Below are 19,898 nucleotides of genomic sequence, written 5' to 3'. Positions count from 1 at the left end.
ACTGTGCTGCTTTTACAATTCACCTTTACATTGACCTATTTACAAGAAAACAAAAGTTGGGTGATGCAGCTTAAACCGAGTGTGTGCTGAAGCCTCTGATTCTCATTCACAAACCTTCATTTTGCTTTCTCTCACCTGTAGCTGAGGTTACTGATGCTGAAAAGGGTAAGTTCCTAAACCTCTAGAGCTTTATATACTTTGTGTGTTACAGAACTATTGTAATCAATATAACCAATGACTATAACACGTTTTGACTGCAAATCTGAACGTTTCTTTTTATCATTTTTTCAGTCAAGTACATTAAAGAGAAGATCGCTCTTCTCCTTGCGAGCAGTAAGTGCCCCATAATTATTATTGTTATCACTCTTTTTATCATCTTAAAATGAAGGGGAAAAGCTTTTCCAACACTCATAGTTGCTTTGTCATTTAGTGTCTTTCATACATAAAATGTAAAATGTGATGTTTGTAAATGTGAAAACAGTCAGAATAATGAAATAACACAGTAAACTAGTCAAATAGAAAATGTAAAGCATTAACAGAATCTAACAGATTTCTTGTGGTGTTGTCTGTCCCCTGCAGAGGAAGGTGGTAAGTTCTTTCATTCTAATAATTAAAACCAATCATTAGAAAGCTCTGATTGAAAGCTCAAAATATTAAACTATTTTTCATGTTTTCCTCATGTAGAAGAGCTTTTGAAAGTTTTGGAAAAACTGAAAGTAGTTTTTGGTGCTGTTCAAGCCAAAGCTGAGGCCGGTAAGCAGAAGCTGATATGAGAATAAACTGAAAACAGTAGTAAATGTGAAAAAAGCTACAAATGTGTTGTGTATGATTTGTTCAGCATTATAAATGAAGTCAGTAGACAAAACAATACTAATCGAATCAAGACGTAACAAACTCTGACTGAAGCCTAAAGTATCACATTGTATCATTCTTTATCATGCAGGTGCTGAGATGCTTTCGGCTAAAGTCCAAGCAATTGTAAAGGAGCTTGTCGCCACAGACACGAAAGGTGAGTTTGACAAAGCAGATGACTGTCGTAGCATTTGTTGTAATTAGTCCAAAGCAACGCTTACATTTTAGACATCTATATTAATACATTGATATTGAACTATAACATAAGTAGATCATCATTTTACTTTTTGTTCCTGATGAACTGCAATATTGATCTAAAAGAGCTGTATTAAGAATAAGATTTCTCCTGATGTTGTCTGTCTCCTGCAGCTGGTCGGGAGCAGATCATAAAGGACCTGAACGACTCCGTACGTGGCATGATCACGGAACATTTAGGTGAGTTCAAAGAAGCAGAGGACAGTCCTGTGCATTGGTTGTAATTAGCCCAAAACAACGCTTACATTTTAGACATCTTATATTGAAGGACACATATTATGCGTTTTTTCAGCTACTTAATATTGAATTCTAACATAAGTTTACTTTTTGTTCCTGATGAACTGCAATATTGATCTAAAAGAGCTATATTAAGAATAAGATTTCTCCTGCTGTTGTGTCTCCTGCAGCTGATAGGGAGCAGCTGATGAAGGACCTGAACGACTTCATACATGCCATGATCGAGGAATATTCAGGTGAGTTCAAAGAAGCAGAGGACAGTCCTGTTCATTGGTTGTAATTAGTCTTACACGACACTTTTCCAAACAGTTGCACTACAATTTCACATACTTTGGCTTCGAGCAGTGTCTTGCCCAAGGACACACTGGCAGTTTAGAGTCTGTGTTGGAATTGAGTATTAAAGTAATGCCATCTATAGAATCCCACGTCTTTGTGTCTTTGAGCAGAACACACCCAGAGCATCCAGTGAAATCTGATCCTCGGCTTTAAACACTGTGATACCTGCATCGGAAAAACTATAAATACATTGATTTTTCAAAATAATAAATTGACTCTTAAATAAAATGCTTTCTAACACGTTTGTTTTTGTTGGTCCAGCAAACGAGGCCTAAAGAGTCACCCACTGCCTCCTTCCGATCCTCTGCACCTGAGTGTGGTTTCTACGGGCAACCAGCCGAAGGAGCCACTCACAATCCACTGCAGAGGTCTCTCCTGCAGAGGTCTCTCCTGCAGAGGTCTCTCCTGCCAGGGTCGAAGGCTGAAGGCTTTTAATGAGGCATTGAATAAATACACTTGAATGCATTTGTGTCTGACCGTGTCACTTATTGTTCAAATGTGGGGAAATATTTAAATCATTTTCCTGGCTCTTTGTGCACATGGAGAACAAATGCAGTTTCCATAGTAATGGGATAATTACAGATACTTTCAGTGTGAATTGTGAGATTAAAACACGAGTTAAACAATTTACTATTAGTGGGGCTGATAACACAATGAACCTGGGTTCAAGGGTGTCGGCTGCAGTGGACTTTTCTGTATCTATAGAGAGCAACATATTTAATACTTCAGACTGTGTAAAGGGCAATACTAGATCATCGGGTCTGTTCTCATGTATTGGAGTTACAGCAACAGATGAAGCGCATCAAAGATATTTAGAGTCAGAAAAGTGCTGATTAAACGCATCACAAATATCTTTCTTGGTCGCCAAGCTGATTGAATCTTTAATCATTTCATTTTGTAAAGTGGGAACAGAATTTTGTGCCGTTGGCCAAGATGCTGCAGAATTTTTGACCCAGACTCTTTTAAGAGGGGCGTGTTTATGAGTTATATCATTAAATGTTTTAATGGAAAAGTCCAGAGCTGTGTTGGGCCTCCATGTTGGAATACTAGTGGTAAAACCAATGTCACTATTGAACAGATCAGACAGAAATGGTAGTTCATTCAAATGCTTTTAACAGTTACACTTGATATGGATTTAGAACATTTTGTATTCCACACACACCCAATAGAGCTCATTCACCGACGTCACAAAACCACGTGATCGCATACGTTGCCGCCCCCTTGTCATACGTTGCCGCCCCCTTGTCATACGTTGCCGCCCCCTTGTCATACGTTGCCGCCCCCTTGTCATACGTTGCCGCCCCCTTGTCATACGTTGCCGCCCCCTTGTCCGTCCAGAGTTGCTCCAGCGCAGGCAGCGGTGCGTGAGTCTGCATGCCCGGGGTTCGCTCACCTGCACGGGGCTGAACAGCTGTCAGCTCCCTGCGCCGCGCGAGTGAGTGACAACTGATTGAACTTCAGATCAACAAAGGGTCTGCGCCTGAATAAAACTGATGGTAATTCTACAGCGTGCGCAGAACACAATAGACTTAAATATATATAGACATGTCCATCGCGCTCTTATTTCCGTGTTTCTTGGTATCCGATAGAACTTCTCTCCGTTTATCTTCCCGGTTGCTGCACTCAACTGCCACACATACCTTCACCATTGTGATAATAGTAAAGCGTGCGATATCATTAATAAGGCGTTGGGCCTCTTCGAACCGTGTTTCGTTGTAAATCGAAGCAGACAGACTGCGGTATAGAATGGGCTTGTATAGGGGGACACCACGCACTGAGGACGGATAACATGGCCAAAAGAGCCTGGAGGAGCCTGGAGGAGCGTGGGGGAGCCTGGGGGAGCGTGGGGGAGCCTGGAGGAGCGTGGAGGAGCCTGGGGGAGCCTGGAGGAGCCTGGAGGAGCGTGGGGGAGCCTGGGGGAGCGTGGGGGAGCCTGGAGGAGCGTGGGGGAGCCTGGGGGAGCCTGGAGGAGCGTGGGGGAGCCTGGGGGAGCGTGGGGGAGCCTGGGGGAGCCTGGAGGAGCGTGGGGGAGCCTGGGGGAGCCTGGGGGAGCCTGGAGGAGCCTGGAGGAGCCTTGGGGAGCCTGGAGGAGCCTGGAGGAGCCTGGAGGAGCCTGGGGGAGCGTGGGGGAGCCTGGGGGAGCCTGGAGGAGCCTGGAGGAGCCTGGAGGAGCGTGGGGGAGCCTGGAGGAGCGTGGGGGAGCCTGGGGGAGCCTGGAGGAGCGTGGGGAGCGGTCGTGTGACGTCACGTGAATGATCTCTATAGGACTTGTTGAGTCTTGTTGCCTACAATAATGTCCAGTAATGTTGCTTTAAGTGGGTCTTTAGGGTCAGGTCGGGTGGGAGCAGTAATACGCTGTGTGAGGTTTAATTCATTACAATAGTTTTTAGACTTTCAGATGTTTTGGACCAGTCGATGTTCTTGTCACCTAAAACAAGTAACTCAGACTTATCAAAAGTGTAGAGGAAGGTAAAGAAGCCCTCTAGCTCCCCCTACAGGTGCAGATGGAGGTCTTTTCCCAGTATTCTTTTTACCCAGACCCACCTCTAGATCTATGTATTCAAAACTTTATGAATTGGAGACTTTGGTATTTACAGATGCAGTAAAACAGTATTTTATAAATATTGCTACTCCACCTCCTTTACTGGGTCTACCACAACGGAATATATTAGAACTGTCCAATGAAATGTCAGCGTCTGAGATCCTGGAGGTGAACCATGTGTCAGAGAATACAAATATATCAGGATCTGCTTGTTTTGCCCACACTCTGATAAAGTCTATTTTTAATTGTAGACTTCGCACATTCATGTGAATAAAACAAAGACCTTTTTTATTTAAACATTGATATATTTAAGTCAGTGATTAGAACATTATTGCAGTGTTGGGAAAGTTTACTTTCTACATGAACTAGTTCAGTTCATAGTTCACACATTTTAAAATGAACTAGTTCAGTTCATAGTTCATAATTCAAAATGTTGAACTAAGTTCACAGCTCCAAAAACTGAACTAGTTCAGTTCTTTTTTTCAATATTATGCTATAATGTTTCTAAATTATTTCCACAGCCCAAATACAACCACAGGCAGCAATTATTGTATTAGTTTAATGCTAAAACTATGTGTCAGATTTCATCTTCATCCAATTTTGAATCCTTACCCAGGATTTACATTCACATTGAAGGGACAGACTTCCCCAGAGGCAAAGTCTGCACAGAAATGTTAGATTGTCCCATCCTCACCGACCTTATCATAAAACACACGTAACCGTCGCAGGGCAACTCCTGCTGCTCTGTTGAAGCACAACACTGCTATTAGATTGAGTATTTGATATGGGCAGGGTTTTAGTAAGTTTAATGTTGATTAAATATGTCACCGGAATCCTTTCCCATTTGCAATAGACACTAATGACACTTACGTTCTCCTTGTACTTCTGATCTGAGGAGGTCCGTGAGCATCTGAAGTCACCAGACCTGACTGTCACACGTAAACAACACCGGCAAGTGATCACATGACGCCGTTCAACCAATGAAAAGTCAAGAAACACAGGCTGCAGTTGTCAGTCATTTATTTGCCGCTAATCGCGCTAAACAGTCGACTTTGGTCTGTTTCGAACCCGTTTCTGGGCTCGCGTGTTCACGTTCCGCCGCTGGTTTTGCGCTGAAACGGGCGGAGTTCCGGTCCGACCTGGCAACCCGCGCGCGCGCATCCACGGCCCGTGACGTCACACACACACACACACACACACACGCACGCGCGCAAAACTCGGAAGAAACTCTCCCAGCGAAAGTCGGTCCCTCCGCGCGCGGCTCCTTGCGCGAAACAACACCCGGCGTTTCACCCGGTTCACCCCGCGGACGTCGCCTTCAAACTTCCCCCGACTTCAAACGCGATTTTCGGTTTTTTTTACGCGTTTCCCCGTCACTTTTACGCACTTGTTTTGGGTCGTGCGTCGTAGAATAACGTTGTTGCTCCAGCTGTCGCCAACTACGCGAAGAAGAAGAAAACAAGAACAATACAGACGAAGAAGAAGTAGCGATGTGTTGTCATTGAGTCGAGCCGGAAAAAGGACGTCAAACGCGGCCACGGGGAAGAGGAAGAGCCGCGGAGGAGGCGGTGGTGGAGGGAGGAAGGAAGGGGACGCGAAATGGCCGAGGCTCGCTCCGAAGACGACGAGGAAAACGTGAGGGAAAGTCGGGAGCAAGTGGCGAGGAGACCGGCCCCCGGCTCCGGAGGTAAACGCGCCGCGCACGTCACGTCTCGTCCTCGCGTGAAAACTTGTCTTGTTTCGCGTCAACAAACGTCAACAAACGACTTGTCACGCACGCGGGTCGTTTAAAATGCACGCGTGTTTTTCTATTTCGTGCGTGGAATGGCTCCAGGTCGCACACGCTGGACTTGAAAGTGAATTGAAACTTGTTTAGATTAGGCTAATTAAAGATAAATACTATGGCACAATTAGCCTAAATGTGATCCCGGAGTAAACATTAGCAGCGATACTTAAAGACCTGAGTACTTATTCAGTGTCTATATTTAGTCATAGAAGTTGCTTATATGAGGCTCCTGAGGATAAATCTTGTTGTACTCAAACTTTAAGGATTAGTCGATATAACAGGCCTGGTATGTCCTTGTCTGAAAGAAAAGAAAACACCAGACATGAGACTAGCCAAGGCTGCTGCTCTGCAAGATTATTTTTAGCAAGGTTAACCTCTCATTTTCCCTTGTCTCATCGCCACAAACTGTGATTTCACTTGTTTTGGCTGCGGTTATCACGACAGAGCAGTGGTTCTCAAACTCTTCGCTAAGACAACATTTGGCCTCCTGATGCCACCAGCTTCCCCGGTATGAAATGGGACTAAACGATTGCTCTTAATGTTTATGTATTAGTGAGCTTAGGTGCTGCAGACCTCCAGAGAAGATGAGTTCTACACAGACGAAAAGTCCTTCTCAGGCCGCCCAGGAAATCTGTGCATTGTGGACTCGTTAGTCACACGACATGGCGACGGAAGCGACATGGCGACGGAAGCGACATGGCGACGGAAGCGACATGGCGACGGAAGCGACATGGCGACGGAAGCGACATGGCGCCGGAAGAGACATGGCGCCGGAAGAGACATGGCGCCGGAAGAGACATGGCGCCGGAAGAGACATGGCGCCGGAAGAGACATGGCGCCGGAAGAGACATGGCGCCGGAAGCGACATGGCGCCGGAAGCGACATGGCGCCGGAAGCGACATGGCGCCGGAAGCGACATGGCGCCGGAAGCGACATGGCGCCGGAAGCGACATGGCGCCGGAAGCGACATGGCGCCGGAAGAGACATGGCGCCGGAAGAGACATGGCGCCGGAAGAGACATGGCGCCGGAAGAGACATGGCGCCGGAAGAGACATGGCGCCGGAAGAGACATGGCGCCGGAAGAGACATGGCGCCGGAAGAGATATGGCGCCGGAAGAGACATGGCGAACATGGCGACGGAAGAGACATGGCGAACATGGCGACGGAAGCGACATGGCGACGGAAGCGACATGGCGACGGAAGCGACATGGCGACGGAAGCGACATGGCGACGGAAGAGACATGGCGACGGAAGAGACATGGCGAACATGGCGACGGAAGCGACATGGCGCCGGAAGAGACATGGCGCCGGAAGAGACATGGCGCCGGAAGAGACATGGCGCCGGAAGAGACATGGCGCCGGAAGAGACATGGCGCCGGAAGAGACATGGCGAACATGGCGACGGAAGAGACATGGCGGACATGGCGACGGAAGCGACATGGCGACGGAAGCGTCATGGCGACGGAAGCGACATGGCGACGGAAGCGACATGGCGACGGAAGCGACATGGCGACGGAAGCGACATGGCGACGGAAGCGACATGGCGACGGAAGCGACATGGCGACGGAAGAGACATGGCGAACATGACGACGGAAGCGACATGGCGCCGGAAGAGACATGGCGCCGGAAGAGACATGGCGCCGGAAGAGACATGGCGCCGGAAGAGACATGGCGCCGGAAGAGACATGGCGCCGGAAGAGACATGGCTAACATGGCGACGGAAGAGACATGGCTAACATGGCGACGGAAGAGACATGGCGAACATGGCGACGGAAGAGACATGGCGAACATGGCAACGGAAGCGACATGGCGGCGGAAAGAGGCAAAAATGGATGGGGCGTTATAAGGTCAATAGTTCTACAAAGACTAAACCAAAGGAGGACAAAAATATGGATTAAATTCAACATCTGACCTGCAGAGGAATCCATGTACTACCCAAAGGAGCGCGTGTACCCCAGGGGTATATAATGCATGGACCACAGTTTGAGAACCACAGCTATAGTGTCTAGTATTTTAAATGGACTTAAACTTGGATCTGCCACAATATCATTTATCTAGTCGCATTATGGACAATGAATTTTAAGTATTAATAATAAACGAGACGGTGCATGAGTTGAACAGTCGAATGGAGAAACGATGGCGCTTTGACCCTTGGAGGTCGTGACAACATCGCTTCTGTCGGCGCTGAAAGAAGAGGCAAAAGGGTGTTTGTTCTGCTGCTGCGGCGGAGGTCGGGCTAACAGGCGATGCGGCTGAAACGGCGGGATGACAGCGGAGAGAGCGTGTGCGAAGTCGACGACGCACCGCTCCGCTTTGGCATCGGCGCCGCCTCCGATCGCCGTGGAAGCGCCTGGGATTCATTCCCTCGCGGCGTCCTCTAGCTTCTCTTCTGTTTCTCGTTGGGAAGCTTGAGAGTTCACATTTCGCGGAGACCGAATACGCAAAGCTATGCAAAGTGCTTGGGCGGCTTTCGTTGTCCGTAAACGTGCCGCCGTTGCGTTTAAACCGAGAAACATTGAACGTCCGTCTTCTCGGCCTGGTTTGGTCGTTGTCCTTTTTGCTCCGTGCGGTTTAGATTTGACTTAGTATTTGCTGACGCGGAGCCAAATGTGGAGGAGAGACACACCCAGACTGTTTGGAAGCCGCACCAGTTGGAGCTTGTCGTCGAGGGTTGTCGAGTGTCAACGATTCGTAAACGTACACCCCTGCGGAGAAGGACTCGCTCTATCCGTATCGAGACACGTCTATAACGACTTATAAGGACGGGCGAAGCTGGAACGCTGTTAAGAGTTTGATGACATAAACGGCCACACAAAAAAATACACATTGAGGCGCAACGTTTTTGTAGAGCAGATGTAATTTGTTTTATAAGTTGATCAAACCGTGACCTGAATAATCACAAGTATCAACATGGAACAAAAACGTGGGCATTATTATTTCACTTCCTTTATTTCCTTATCACAGCTTCTGAAAATCCCTCTGCGTAGTTTAGCATTGCTTTAGATCTCGGTTTCAACAGCGAACTGAAACATCTCACACCGACGCGTCATAAAAGTCTGGAACTCGCCTCCGGCAAAACCACGCGCTCACAGCTCCTTTTTAATAAACAGGCTTTTCAAAAAGGCGTGTAACTTTTCTGGTGTCGGCCCGTAATGTTCCGCAGTGTGGCATTAAACTCGCCTCGCTTGCCTTTATTCAATCGCAGATGTTTTTATTGGTTAAAGTGATGATTTGACTATGTGTTTGACCCGATCTGCCCTGACATGACCCCGAGATCACAGGAAATCGCACAGTTACAAATATTTATACAGAAAAGTACAAGTAAATGGTATATTTATCAGTAAAAATGCAGGTTAAACGCTTGCGTCACTCCCAAATCTCACAATAACTGGCTTCATGTCTTCTCTTTTCTGCTGTTGGGGGGCCTCAATTCATGAAATACCCCAAAAAATAATCAGTCGACTGATAAAGAAGTGCTAAAAAGTGCTTAGTTCAACATTTGTTTGAGTCTGCTGCTCCTCCTGGACAAACATCTGGAAGTGGTGGGAAAAAAAAAGGGGAAAAAACGCGATGACTCAGGCAGACTCCAGCTTTAGCAAATCACGACGCCACTTCCTTGTTCCTCTCGGCCAATCCCAGAGCGGCATGGAAAAAACTGCCTGTCCACTTGGCGTTTTTGAGACACAGAGAGGGTCTCGGACGAGAGAAGGGAGGGGGAAAAGTACGAAAAAAGGCTAAAAACTAGAAGGATTTCGAGTAGATTTGGCGTCCGACGCTGCGATAAACCGACCCGGAGTGAGATTAAACTGTAACGAGGAGGCGACACGCGAGGTAGGCTGGAAATATTAAACTCATGTGATTAAAGTTTGCCTGAAAATCGCTTCTTTGTGATGCCGGTCAATTCAGTTTTCGAGTTTTGATGCCGTCATTTAGTCGTCGGCGTCTGAATATCCGAAAAAGATTGGCGCTGTGGATGTTACGTACGTTTACTCGATTGGCTTTTGTATTCGTAGTTTTTACACTTCCTACTTGAGTAATGGTTACAGTTGTGGTTACGCTTCCCACTACAAACCTGTCAAACTCGTCAAATGGATGCGCTCATATTGTACGACGTGAAAGTACCGTTTACTTTAATGGTAAATCCTTCTTTTGTCTTGTCTCCCCAGGACGTCCCAACAGGCGTAAACCGGAGCATCGACTCAGGTGGGGCACTTTTCAACTGATCATCGTTATAAATAGATCAATAAATAAATAAATCCCATATAAAGCCACTTCCTGTTTGGGAGAAATCTGCTTTTCGTCTAAGACATGCTGGAAACCGATGCATTTTTATGTCGTCTCAAAGGAAGTCGTTACTAAATTTTGTGACGACGTAGGATTTGGACACGGCAGAAAGCAATTTTAAGCAATTCTGTTAGTTCTGATCTTTTTAAATCGCATATCGTTTTTTAAAAAAGATGTCAAATGCAGTCAGAAACACGATGTTTAAATGGTGATGACGGTAAACTGATGTTGAATCTTCTCTTTGACCTTGTAGTTTAAACCTCAGAAATGCTGATTCCTGGTGTATTTGTACCTGTTGTACATATAAATTATAGTTTTACACCAATCGAGTTGGTATTTGAGGAGAAAACATGGAAAAATCTGTAGAAAATGACAGGAAGTGACATCACACTAGGGAGGGACACTCATGCCAGTCAAAGTTTATGCATAAATTACACAAACAACATTTTTGACTCTCTAAACCTCAAATAAACAAAATAGTCGCTCTCATATTTCTATTTGCCAAATAAAAAAAAGTTGTGACATTAGAGTTTTTTCCCGGTGTTTTCTGGGCAATTTCCTAGTGTGATGTCATCAACCACAAACAGGAAGTGAAATTATAAACCTGAAAAAAAAAATTTTTGGGGATGATTAAATTGTTTTTTTTTTTTTTTTTAAATTTCAAAATATTTATCTTAACTGCATTTTAGTTCAATGAGTACAGTAGTTGTATACAGCAGCATTAACGCAACATTACATTTCTTGTCTTTTTTGTATCTTTTCTGTCGTCTCGGTCACGTCTCTTTAAAGTTTAAAGCTCCCGGGTTCACGCGACGCCTTTGAGCTCGCTGTAACTGAAGAGACACAGCGCTCCGTTAAAGGCATTTCACCAACACGGGGACTGAATAACTGCTGCTACCGTGGAAACCAGCGTCCAATCACAACCCGCAGTTACGGTCCAATAGAGTTTCAGCCCAATCGTAATCTGCCTTATTTCAGACTAGTCAAACCTTATTTCTATTGAACACATTAGCCTTTTTTTTTTAATACATTTCAACCAAAAAATGTTGAAATATGCTGACTGAAGGCTTCTAGGTTGAGAATATTTACAAATAAAGCGTAATATTGCTCAAAATCTAAAACTGTTCATTCTTTTTTGACATTTATATTTAATAACGCTGCCGTCTTTGTTACAAAAAGGTCTTTGGTTGTGCGTTTTAGAGTCAGATAACTAGTAATTTCTACAATCAGTCACAATGATTCGATCAACTGTTGCAGCCCTGATTATGACAAGACATTTATTGTTATTTAGACCATGAACAGAATTTAATTAACGATAATTAACTGTCACATTTGTCTTTCTGTAATGTCGTTCCGTTGCAGCCAGGGGCCACTCTCCTCCATACGAGCCGCCATCAAGAGAAGTGAGTACTCTGTAACTACTTTCTCAACATAACGATCGTGATTAACGCGTTTTGTTAATGTTATAACGGTCCGCCTCAGTGTACCGTATTTTCCGAACTATAAGTCGCACCGGAGTATAAGTTTTACCAGCCAAAATATTTATAATAGAGAAGAAAAAAAATCATATATAAGTCGAATTTTTTGGGGGGAAATGTATTTGATATAATCCAAGACCAAGAACAGACATTTCATCTTGAAATGCAGTTAAAATGCAGTTTCGTCATGAGGCGCTGGTACAGCTGGCTGCCCGGTGTAAACGCTCTCTTCTTTCTCACACTTATTGTGCTTTATCTCCTATATTTTGTAAATATAGTTAGTATATTTTTTCTATTTTACTGTACGATAGGGACACGCGTTTTTTAATTCAACTGTTTTTGACTTTTTTCAGCTGGATTTGAGCGTTTTTCGTTGCGTTCGTTGCGTTCGTTGTGATGTGAGCTAGCTCCGAGCGAGCCCACCAGCCCCCCCCCGCGCCCTCCGGCCGCGCTAAAGTACGGCGTGTCGTCGGTACACGTTTATGTACACGTTTATATGAAAGAGGAACTTCACGAACGATCGGGACACGCACAGGAATCGCTTTAAATTAACTTGTTTTGACTTTATTCGGCTGGATTGAGTGTTTTCGTCGTGTCGTTGTGATGTGTCTTGGCTCTGAGTCCCCCGGCTCCGGCCCCGCCCCCCGGCCGGCGCCGTACCGCGTTTACACAAAGGAGGAACTCATGAAACTGCGGAGAACAGTCGTCTTACCCGGAGATCGTCACGTTATCCCGGTGGACATCCTAAGGAAAACGCAACGAGGCAGACGGGCTGGACGTAAACTCCGAGAGAAGAGAGGGACAAACAGGAAGTCTGTTCCCGCCGTAGTCATGGGTAACGTGAGGTCCCTTCAAAATAAAATGACGGATATAGCGAGCCTCATGCGGTCCCAGAGGATTTATAGGGACAGCAGCGTCTTGATTTTCACAGAGACCTGGTTAACAGCAGAAATGCCAGACTCTATTGTAGGTTTGGACAATTTTCATCTGCTGCGGGCGGACAGAACGAGAGAATCCGGGAAGAAAAGAGGTGGAGGTCTGGCGGTGTATGTGAACACGAGCTGGTCCAAACCCGAACACTGCACAGTGAGGGAGCAGCTATGTAACAAGGATATTGAACTATTGGCTATTGGCATGAGGCCATATTATCTGCCCCGGGAGTTCTCACATGTGATTTTGATCGCAGTCTATGTGGCCCCGTCTGCCAATGCTGAAAATGCTTGTGAAGCACTGCTCTCCTGCACTTGTAGGCTGCAAACACAGCATCCACAGGCTCTCTTCCTCATCTCTGGTGACTTTAACCAAGCTTCTCCCTCTTCTGTTCTACCAACATACACCCAGTGTTACCTGCCCCACCAGAGAGAATAGAACATTGGACTTGTTTTTTGCCAACACCAAGGAGGCTTATTCTTCTTCCCCCCTCCCTCCCCTGGGCAGCTCGGACCACAACCTTGTACATCTGAGGCCTGTGTATGAACCCATCGTGCGCAGGCAGCCTGTGGTGTCCCGTGAGGTGAGGATGTGGTCTGCTGAGAGCGAGGAGGCTCTGAGGGACTGCTTCAGCACCACTGTCTGGACTGAGCTTTATGACCCACATGGGGAGGACATCAACACCATCACAGAGTGCATCACGGACTACATCAACTTCTGTTTTGAGAACATTGTTCCCTCCCGGACGGTGCAGTGTTTTCCAAACAACAAGCCATGGATTAACCGTGAACTGAAGGCTCTGCTGAAGGAGAAGAAGAGAGCCTTCAGGTCAGGGAACAAGGAGGAGCTGGGGACTGCAGAAGGAGCTGAGAAGGAAGATCAGGCAGGCTGAGGCCGGCTACAAGAGGAGGATGGAGGAGCAGTTGCAGCAAAAGAACATTCAGGGAGTGTGGAGGAGCCTGAAAACCCATCTCGGGCTTCAAAATCCCCCCTGCCCAGACAGAGGGGGATCTACAGTGGGTGAATGATTTAAATGCTCACTTCATGAGGTTTGATCGGTCACCCGCCCCTCCCCCTGCACAGCTGCATGCTCCCTCTTCCACAGCTGGACAATGCCCTGCATCTGTTCCTCTTCCCTTATCTGCCCCAGACCATCAGCTCCCCACTTCGCCTGGACTCACCCATCCCCCCAGCACACGGTCCCCCTGCCAACCACTGACTGTCAGAGCAGCACAGGTGAGGAGTGAGCTGAAGAGGATTAAAGTGAGGAAGGCAGCAGGACCTGATGGCATCAGCCCCAGGCTCCTTAAGTCCTGCGCAGATGAACTGTGTGGAGTTATGGAGCATGTCTTCAACATGAGCCTGAAGCTAAGGGTGGTACCACAGGTCTGGAAGACCTCCTGTCTGGTACCTGTGCCTAAGACACCGCGCCCCAAAGACCTCAACAGCTTCAGGCCAGTGGCTCTCACGTCCCACCTGATGAAGACACTGGAGCGGCTAGTCCTGGACCACTTCCGCTCCACCGTGAGCTCAGCCATGGACCCGCTGCAGTTTGCATATCGGTCTGGCATCGGAGTGGAGGACGCCGTCATCTCCCTGCTGCACCGCTCTCTCTCTCACCTGGAAAAGCCTGGCAGCTCTGTGAGGATTCTGTTCTTCGATCTTTCCAGCGCCTTCAACACCATCCAGCCGCTGCTCCTGAGGGACAAGCTGGAGACGGCTGGTGTGGAGTATGACCTGGCAGAGTGGATCCTGGACTACCTCACAGACCGACCCCAGTTTGTGAGAGCCCGGAACTGTGTGTCTGACACTCGGACCTGCAGTGTGGGGGCCCCCCAGGGCACTGTCCTCGCGCCCTTTCTCTTCACCCTTTACACTGCAGACTTCAGACATGACACGGACAGCTGTGTCCTGCAGAAGTTCTCTGACGACTCTGCCATCATCGGACTCATCACGGACGACGATGATGCGGAGTACAGGGGACTGGCGCAGGACTTTGTGGACTGGTGTCAGCGGAACCACCTCCTCATCAACGCGGGGAAGACCAAGGAGATGGTGGTGGATTTCCGCAGACGCCACCCCACTGCCCCCTCACCAGTGAACATCCAGGGACGGGACATTGAGAGAGTGGACTCATACAAGTACCTGGGTGTTCATCTGAACCACAAACTGGACTGGACTCATAACACAGACGCACTGTACAGGAAGAGCCAGAGTCGGCTCTACTTCCTGAGGAGACTCAGGTCTTTTGGAGTGACAGGGCCACTCCTGAAGACCTTCTACGACTCTGTGGTGGCATCAGCCCTCCTGTACGGTGTGATCTGCTGGAGCAGCAGCATCACAGAGAGGGAGAGGAGGAGGCTGGACAGAGTCATCAAGAAGTCCAGCTCCGTCCTGGGCTGTGCTCTGGACTCGGTGCAGGAGGTGGGGGACAGGAGGGTCCTGGCTAGATTCACATCTATGCTGGACCATGAGTGTCATCCCCTGCAGGACACTCTCTCCGCTCTGGAGACCAGCTTCAGTGAGAGACCGATCCATCCTCGATGTGTGAAGTAAAGGTTCCGTAGGTCTTTCCTTCCTGCTGCTGTCAGACTTTATAACAAAAACTGTTAGTACTGAACACTCGCAATACTGACCTAACCTAATACTGATGTGCAATTCTGTCATATGTGCAATTGCTGTTGGAATTCATGTGCAATTACTGTGAAATTCATGTGCAATCTATGTGCTGTCGTGACACATATTCGTGTGCAACTACTGTCGGGATCACATGCAATGGTATTAATTTATTTATTTGTCTATGGGAGTTTTTATTTATTTATAGGAGATCTTCTACTGAAAGTGTTTTTCAGACTTCCTATAAGTGATCTGTTCTTCTGTATCTACCTCTGTATCTACCTGCGTTGCACCAATGAAATTTCCCCATGTGGGACAATAAAGGAATATCTTATCTTATCTTATCTTAAAATAATAACAGATGTGAGAACATGGTGAATAGGTGTACGTATGCTAACGCTAACACCTTCAGCTACATGACGCACAGACAGAACTGTGGTAAGTGTCTGGTATGTTAACGTAACATATGAACAGTTATTCAGATAACTATAGCACAAAGAACATGCTAACAAGTTTACCAAAGCATCAGTTTTACCCCAATCACTAAATCCATTGAATTCTTCTTCCTCTGTGTCACTTCTAAACAACTCCACAAACTCCAGAGGAAGAGGAAGTGCAGATTCTTCTTCTGCGTCGCTTAGAGCCTAGAGCGCCCTCTTGTGGTTGTCAGTATGAAAATAATGAATAATATCATATATAAGTCACACCCCGGCCAAAACTAGGAAAAAGGGTGCGTCTTATAGTCTGTAAAATACGGTACTTCTACACGATGATGAAGCGGTTGTTTACTTGGTGTTGTTTTGTCTTTGCCAGCGTCGAACAGATCGACCTCTCTGTCGGAAACGCCTCCCAGAGACCGAGAACGGGAGCGGGAACGAGAACGGGAGCGAGAGCGAGACAGACGGTAATCAAAATGTAATAATTGGTACTAAATTGAGAACGTCAAAGCGACAACTGGACGTTTTGACTGGTTTAAGTCGCAACAAATGTACGTTAAATCAACGCGAGCCTACAATGTTAAGCTTGCCGCCCTTTGCCACGTAGAGGAGTGCCGACCTAAACCCTGTGCGTCCTCTTTAGACGGCCGGAGATCACCATCCTCTCCGCGGAGCCCATCTCCTCCTGGTTTCCTGGCGCCGGGTTTCCTCCTCCTCCTCCTCCGGCCGCACAGATCTGGGGCCCCTCGCTCGCCCCCGACATACAGGTAAACGCACTAGTGTCGGGGCTGCCGAGTTGAAGCTACAGTCAGTTCAGGCTCTGTCCCACGTGCCGTGTGGAGCAATATTTGGATCCATCTTGAACCGTCTCCCTCTACGCTCGAATGCACCGGTAGATCAGACGGTTCAGCGGAAGACAAAGGTGAAGCGCCCCAAATGGACTCAATCAAACACGGCGACACAGGCTTGTTTTAAATCAGAAATGGTGACTGCGTTTGTCAAGGGAACAATCCCTGCGCTTCGCTCTGAACTGGATTCTACAAAAGTTTGATTTCTCATCTCGTTGTGACGACTAATCCATGAAGTATTCTTATGTATTACTTATTATTTATTAATTTAACATGAAGACGTCTATTCAGAGGGCCACATATCAATATAACCTTGTGCTGCAAGATGGATAATGAATAATAATTGCTATGAAGGAAGCGAGGGTGTGTAAACTGTTGGTTTGATGCGACACATTAATTTATCTATATTGTTTTATTAATGTAGTCGGCTAAAACTATATAATCTGAAAGTCTCTCCTCTTCTGCATGATCTCAAGCACTGGAAAATCACTACTACTCCTGTTAATTTTTTTATTTTGACAAAAGCATGCAGAAACCGTATCAAAAAGGTTGTGATATTTTTGCACGCAGTGGATTAAAGTCACTCCTCGCTCCTCCTCCGCAGCCTCCCCCGTCGTACGAGGAGGTGATCCGGGAGAAGAACCAGGAGCAGGCGATCGCTCCGGCCGCCGCCGCTCGTCCGTCGCCTCCGCAACAGTTGGTTTGCACCACGACCATCGCCACGCAGACCGACACCGGCGCCGCACGGGACACGCAAGGTAAAGTGTGTACAGAGTAAAGGTATTTCATGTACACCCCCACGTTTACAACACCTCACGAAAGCAATAAAATACAAAAAACTGTCCGCCTCAGTGTACCGTATTTTCCGGAGTATAAGTTGCACCGGAGTATAAGTCGCACCGGAGTATAAGTCGCACCGGAGTATAAGTCGCACCGGAGTATAAGTCGCACCGGAGTATAAGTCGCACCGGAGTATAAGTCGCACCGGCACCGGAGTATAAGTCGCACCGGCACCGGAGTATAAGTCGCACCGGCACCGGAGTATAAGTCGCACCGGCACCGGTGTATAAGTCGCACCGGCACCGGAGTATAAGTCGCACCGGCACCGGCACCGGAGTATAAGTCGCACCGGCACCGGAGTATAAGTCGCACCGGAGTATAAGTCGCACCGGAGTATAAGTTGCACCAGCCAAGAAATGCATAATAGAGAGGAAAAAAAACATAAGTTGCACTGGAGTATGAAATGCGGTTGCAAGTGTGGAAAAAAACAAATATCACATATAAGTCGCTCTGGAGTATAAGTATATAAGTATAAATATAAGGAAGTCGCACCCCGGCCAAAACTATGAAAAAAGGCGTGACTTATAGTCCGGAAAATACGGTATTTAAAAATGTTAATTAAAAACGGCAAGTTGGTTTTGTAGGTTATTGAATCCCTGCACTTTTTCTTGGACGATCAACTGCAAGTGTTAAGTGCAATAAAAATAAACGTTTGACGCGTTTCTGTGCTTTTGTCGCAGTTCAAAGACCACTGAGACCGCCGAGACCCTCCGTGCCGGACTCCACGCCAAAACCCTCAAACACCGACGTCACTTTGGATCGACCGCTTTCTTTTCTTCCGAACGGCGACACTGCGTCCTCGATATCCACTCAAACACCTTCTGATCGCCGCTCCTCGTCACTTTTGGCCTTGTCCGAAGCCGAAACCGATCAATTGGCGGCGGCTCCTCGGGCCCCGCCCACGCAGCAGCTCCCGAGGCCCCGCCCGCGGTCCAAAATCAACCTCCAGCCAGTCAGAGACGAGGTCAAAGTTCAGACGCTGGTCAAACTCCGAGAGGACGGGCTGAAGACGCTAGCAGCCAGATCTAACGGCCAGGTATTGTTTAATTATTGAATTTACATGTTAAAGTGTAAGTTGTATGATCCATTATGAATAGAGCAATAATATAATTCAAATATTCCACCATATTATGCATTATTTAGGCTTTATAAACAACTTGCCACACCTTAGCCTTAGTATAACTGTCTTGGAAATTCCTTCAACACATGACATCAAAGATTTCTATACAAATTGCCAGCAGAGGGCGCTAGGACTGAATCTGCTGGTGTATTGAACAAAGTAACTTATGTTAAAAATGGCTAAATTGTGCATATTTAACTTGTTATGCAGCAAGGTTAACATGAACATTATGTCATGTTCAATAACATCTGTTTAGCTTTGAAAATACCTTCAATGAACATCTCTGGGGCAAGTATTCATGTAATGGACAGCCTCGCAAAACATCACTTCATCCTGGCTCCCAAAAAAAGCTAGTGATAGTTTAGTTTCATGTTTTTTCCTTCCACATCATACGAACATGTTATTGCTTTGCCTGAAGTGTTCCAAATCTTATCTTTGTACAATTGGGAGACAGATATAGTAATTATCGTGACATGCTAACGCGTACTCTGATATTGATTTTTAACTCAAAATGTAAAGTTTATTTCTTTACTTTCATTGTTTTCATCGGTTTATTTCACAGGCTTCAAACCAGGACGCGACAGGTGGGAAATACTTGCAGGAACTTTTGGAGGCGTTCAGCACAGACGACTGGGGTTTCCCGGAGCAACGCAGCGCCAGCCAATCGGAAAGCGAGGACGAGTCGAACCAGGAAGCGGCCACCGACCAGGAACCGGACGACGACGACGACATGGCGACGCTAAGGGCGCGGATCCAAGCCTTCGAGCAAATGCACAATGGGAATTTTGAAGAAGCGAGAGTGGAGCCTTGTGTTCCGCCAAAGCAACGGCCGGAGCCTAAACCGCGACCGAGGTTACCGCAAAACAAACCTCCCATTGTCTCGCCGAAACCGAAAAATACATCAAGTACCGGCGACGTATCAAACACAGCGGATTGCAAAGGATTCTTGGAGGATGGCGGACACGGCTCGGGCACGTCGGAGCAAGGCGAAACCTCAGAAAAGCTGCTGTTGGCTCTCGAACCGGCGGAGTTGAACATCGAACCGGTTTACACGGCGCCCGTTCCTTTACCGAGACCTAGTCCTACTTTGTCCCAGCCCAAACTGCCCCCCAGACCCTCCATCGCGCCCAGGGCTAGAGCGGGAGGACAGTCCCTGGAACGAGGCCTGAACGCGGGGCAGACCACGCCGCCGCTGCCCCCGAGGCCCACCGGTGACATAAGAACCAGAGCCAAGATGGAGGCGGCAAACGGAGAGGAAGGTTCCGCCGCGCCCGGTACGTGATCGCACTACACAACGTTGCGTGCTTTGGAGCTCATTGCGTCAATCAAGTTCTACC

General features: G+C 47.2%; 1 protein-coding gene and 1 long non-coding RNA gene across 2 annotated transcripts in view; both read left to right on the top strand.

Annotated features, from left to right (window-relative positions):
- Positions 1 to 1,894: 1,894 nt before the first annotated feature.
- On the top strand, positions 1,895 to 2,139 carry LOC140371866 (uncharacterized). The gene is made up of 2 exons (XR_011928498.1): positions 1,895 to 2,048; positions 2,079 to 2,139. It is a non-coding gene; the product is annotated as an uncharacterized lncRNA (long non-coding RNA).
- A 3,340-nt stretch (positions 2,140 to 5,479) lies between these two features.
- The window catches only part of LOC140371860 (uncharacterized), a 27,045-nt gene continuing 12,626 nt past the window's right edge, over positions 5,480 to 19,898 (top strand). The window contains exons 1-8 of the mRNA XM_072459090.1: positions 5,480 to 5,909; positions 10,175 to 10,211; positions 11,655 to 11,695; positions 16,130 to 16,220; positions 16,397 to 16,520; positions 17,206 to 17,359; positions 18,122 to 18,477; positions 19,124 to 19,835. Of these exons, the coding sequence (XP_072315191.1) occupies positions 5,822 to 5,909; positions 10,175 to 10,211; positions 11,655 to 11,695; positions 16,130 to 16,220; positions 16,397 to 16,520; positions 17,206 to 17,359; positions 18,122 to 18,477; positions 19,124 to 19,835 (1,603 nt within the window). The 5' untranslated portion in view covers positions 5,480 to 5,821. The remainder of the gene's footprint in view (positions 5,910 to 10,174; positions 10,212 to 11,654; positions 11,696 to 16,129; positions 16,221 to 16,396; positions 16,521 to 17,205; positions 17,360 to 18,121; positions 18,478 to 19,123; positions 19,836 to 19,898) is intronic.

Source organism: Eucyclogobius newberryi, unplaced genomic scaffold (genome assembly GCF_026437365.1).
Source record: "Eucyclogobius newberryi isolate DKJ021-1_F unplaced genomic scaffold, fEucNew1.0.hap1 SCAF_22, whole genome shotgun sequence".
Taxonomy (NCBI): Eukaryota; Metazoa; Chordata; class Actinopteri; order Gobiiformes; family Gobiidae; genus Eucyclogobius; species Eucyclogobius newberryi.
Note: the sequence above shows the minus strand (reverse complement) of the source record. Positions and strands in the feature narration are given on the sequence as shown.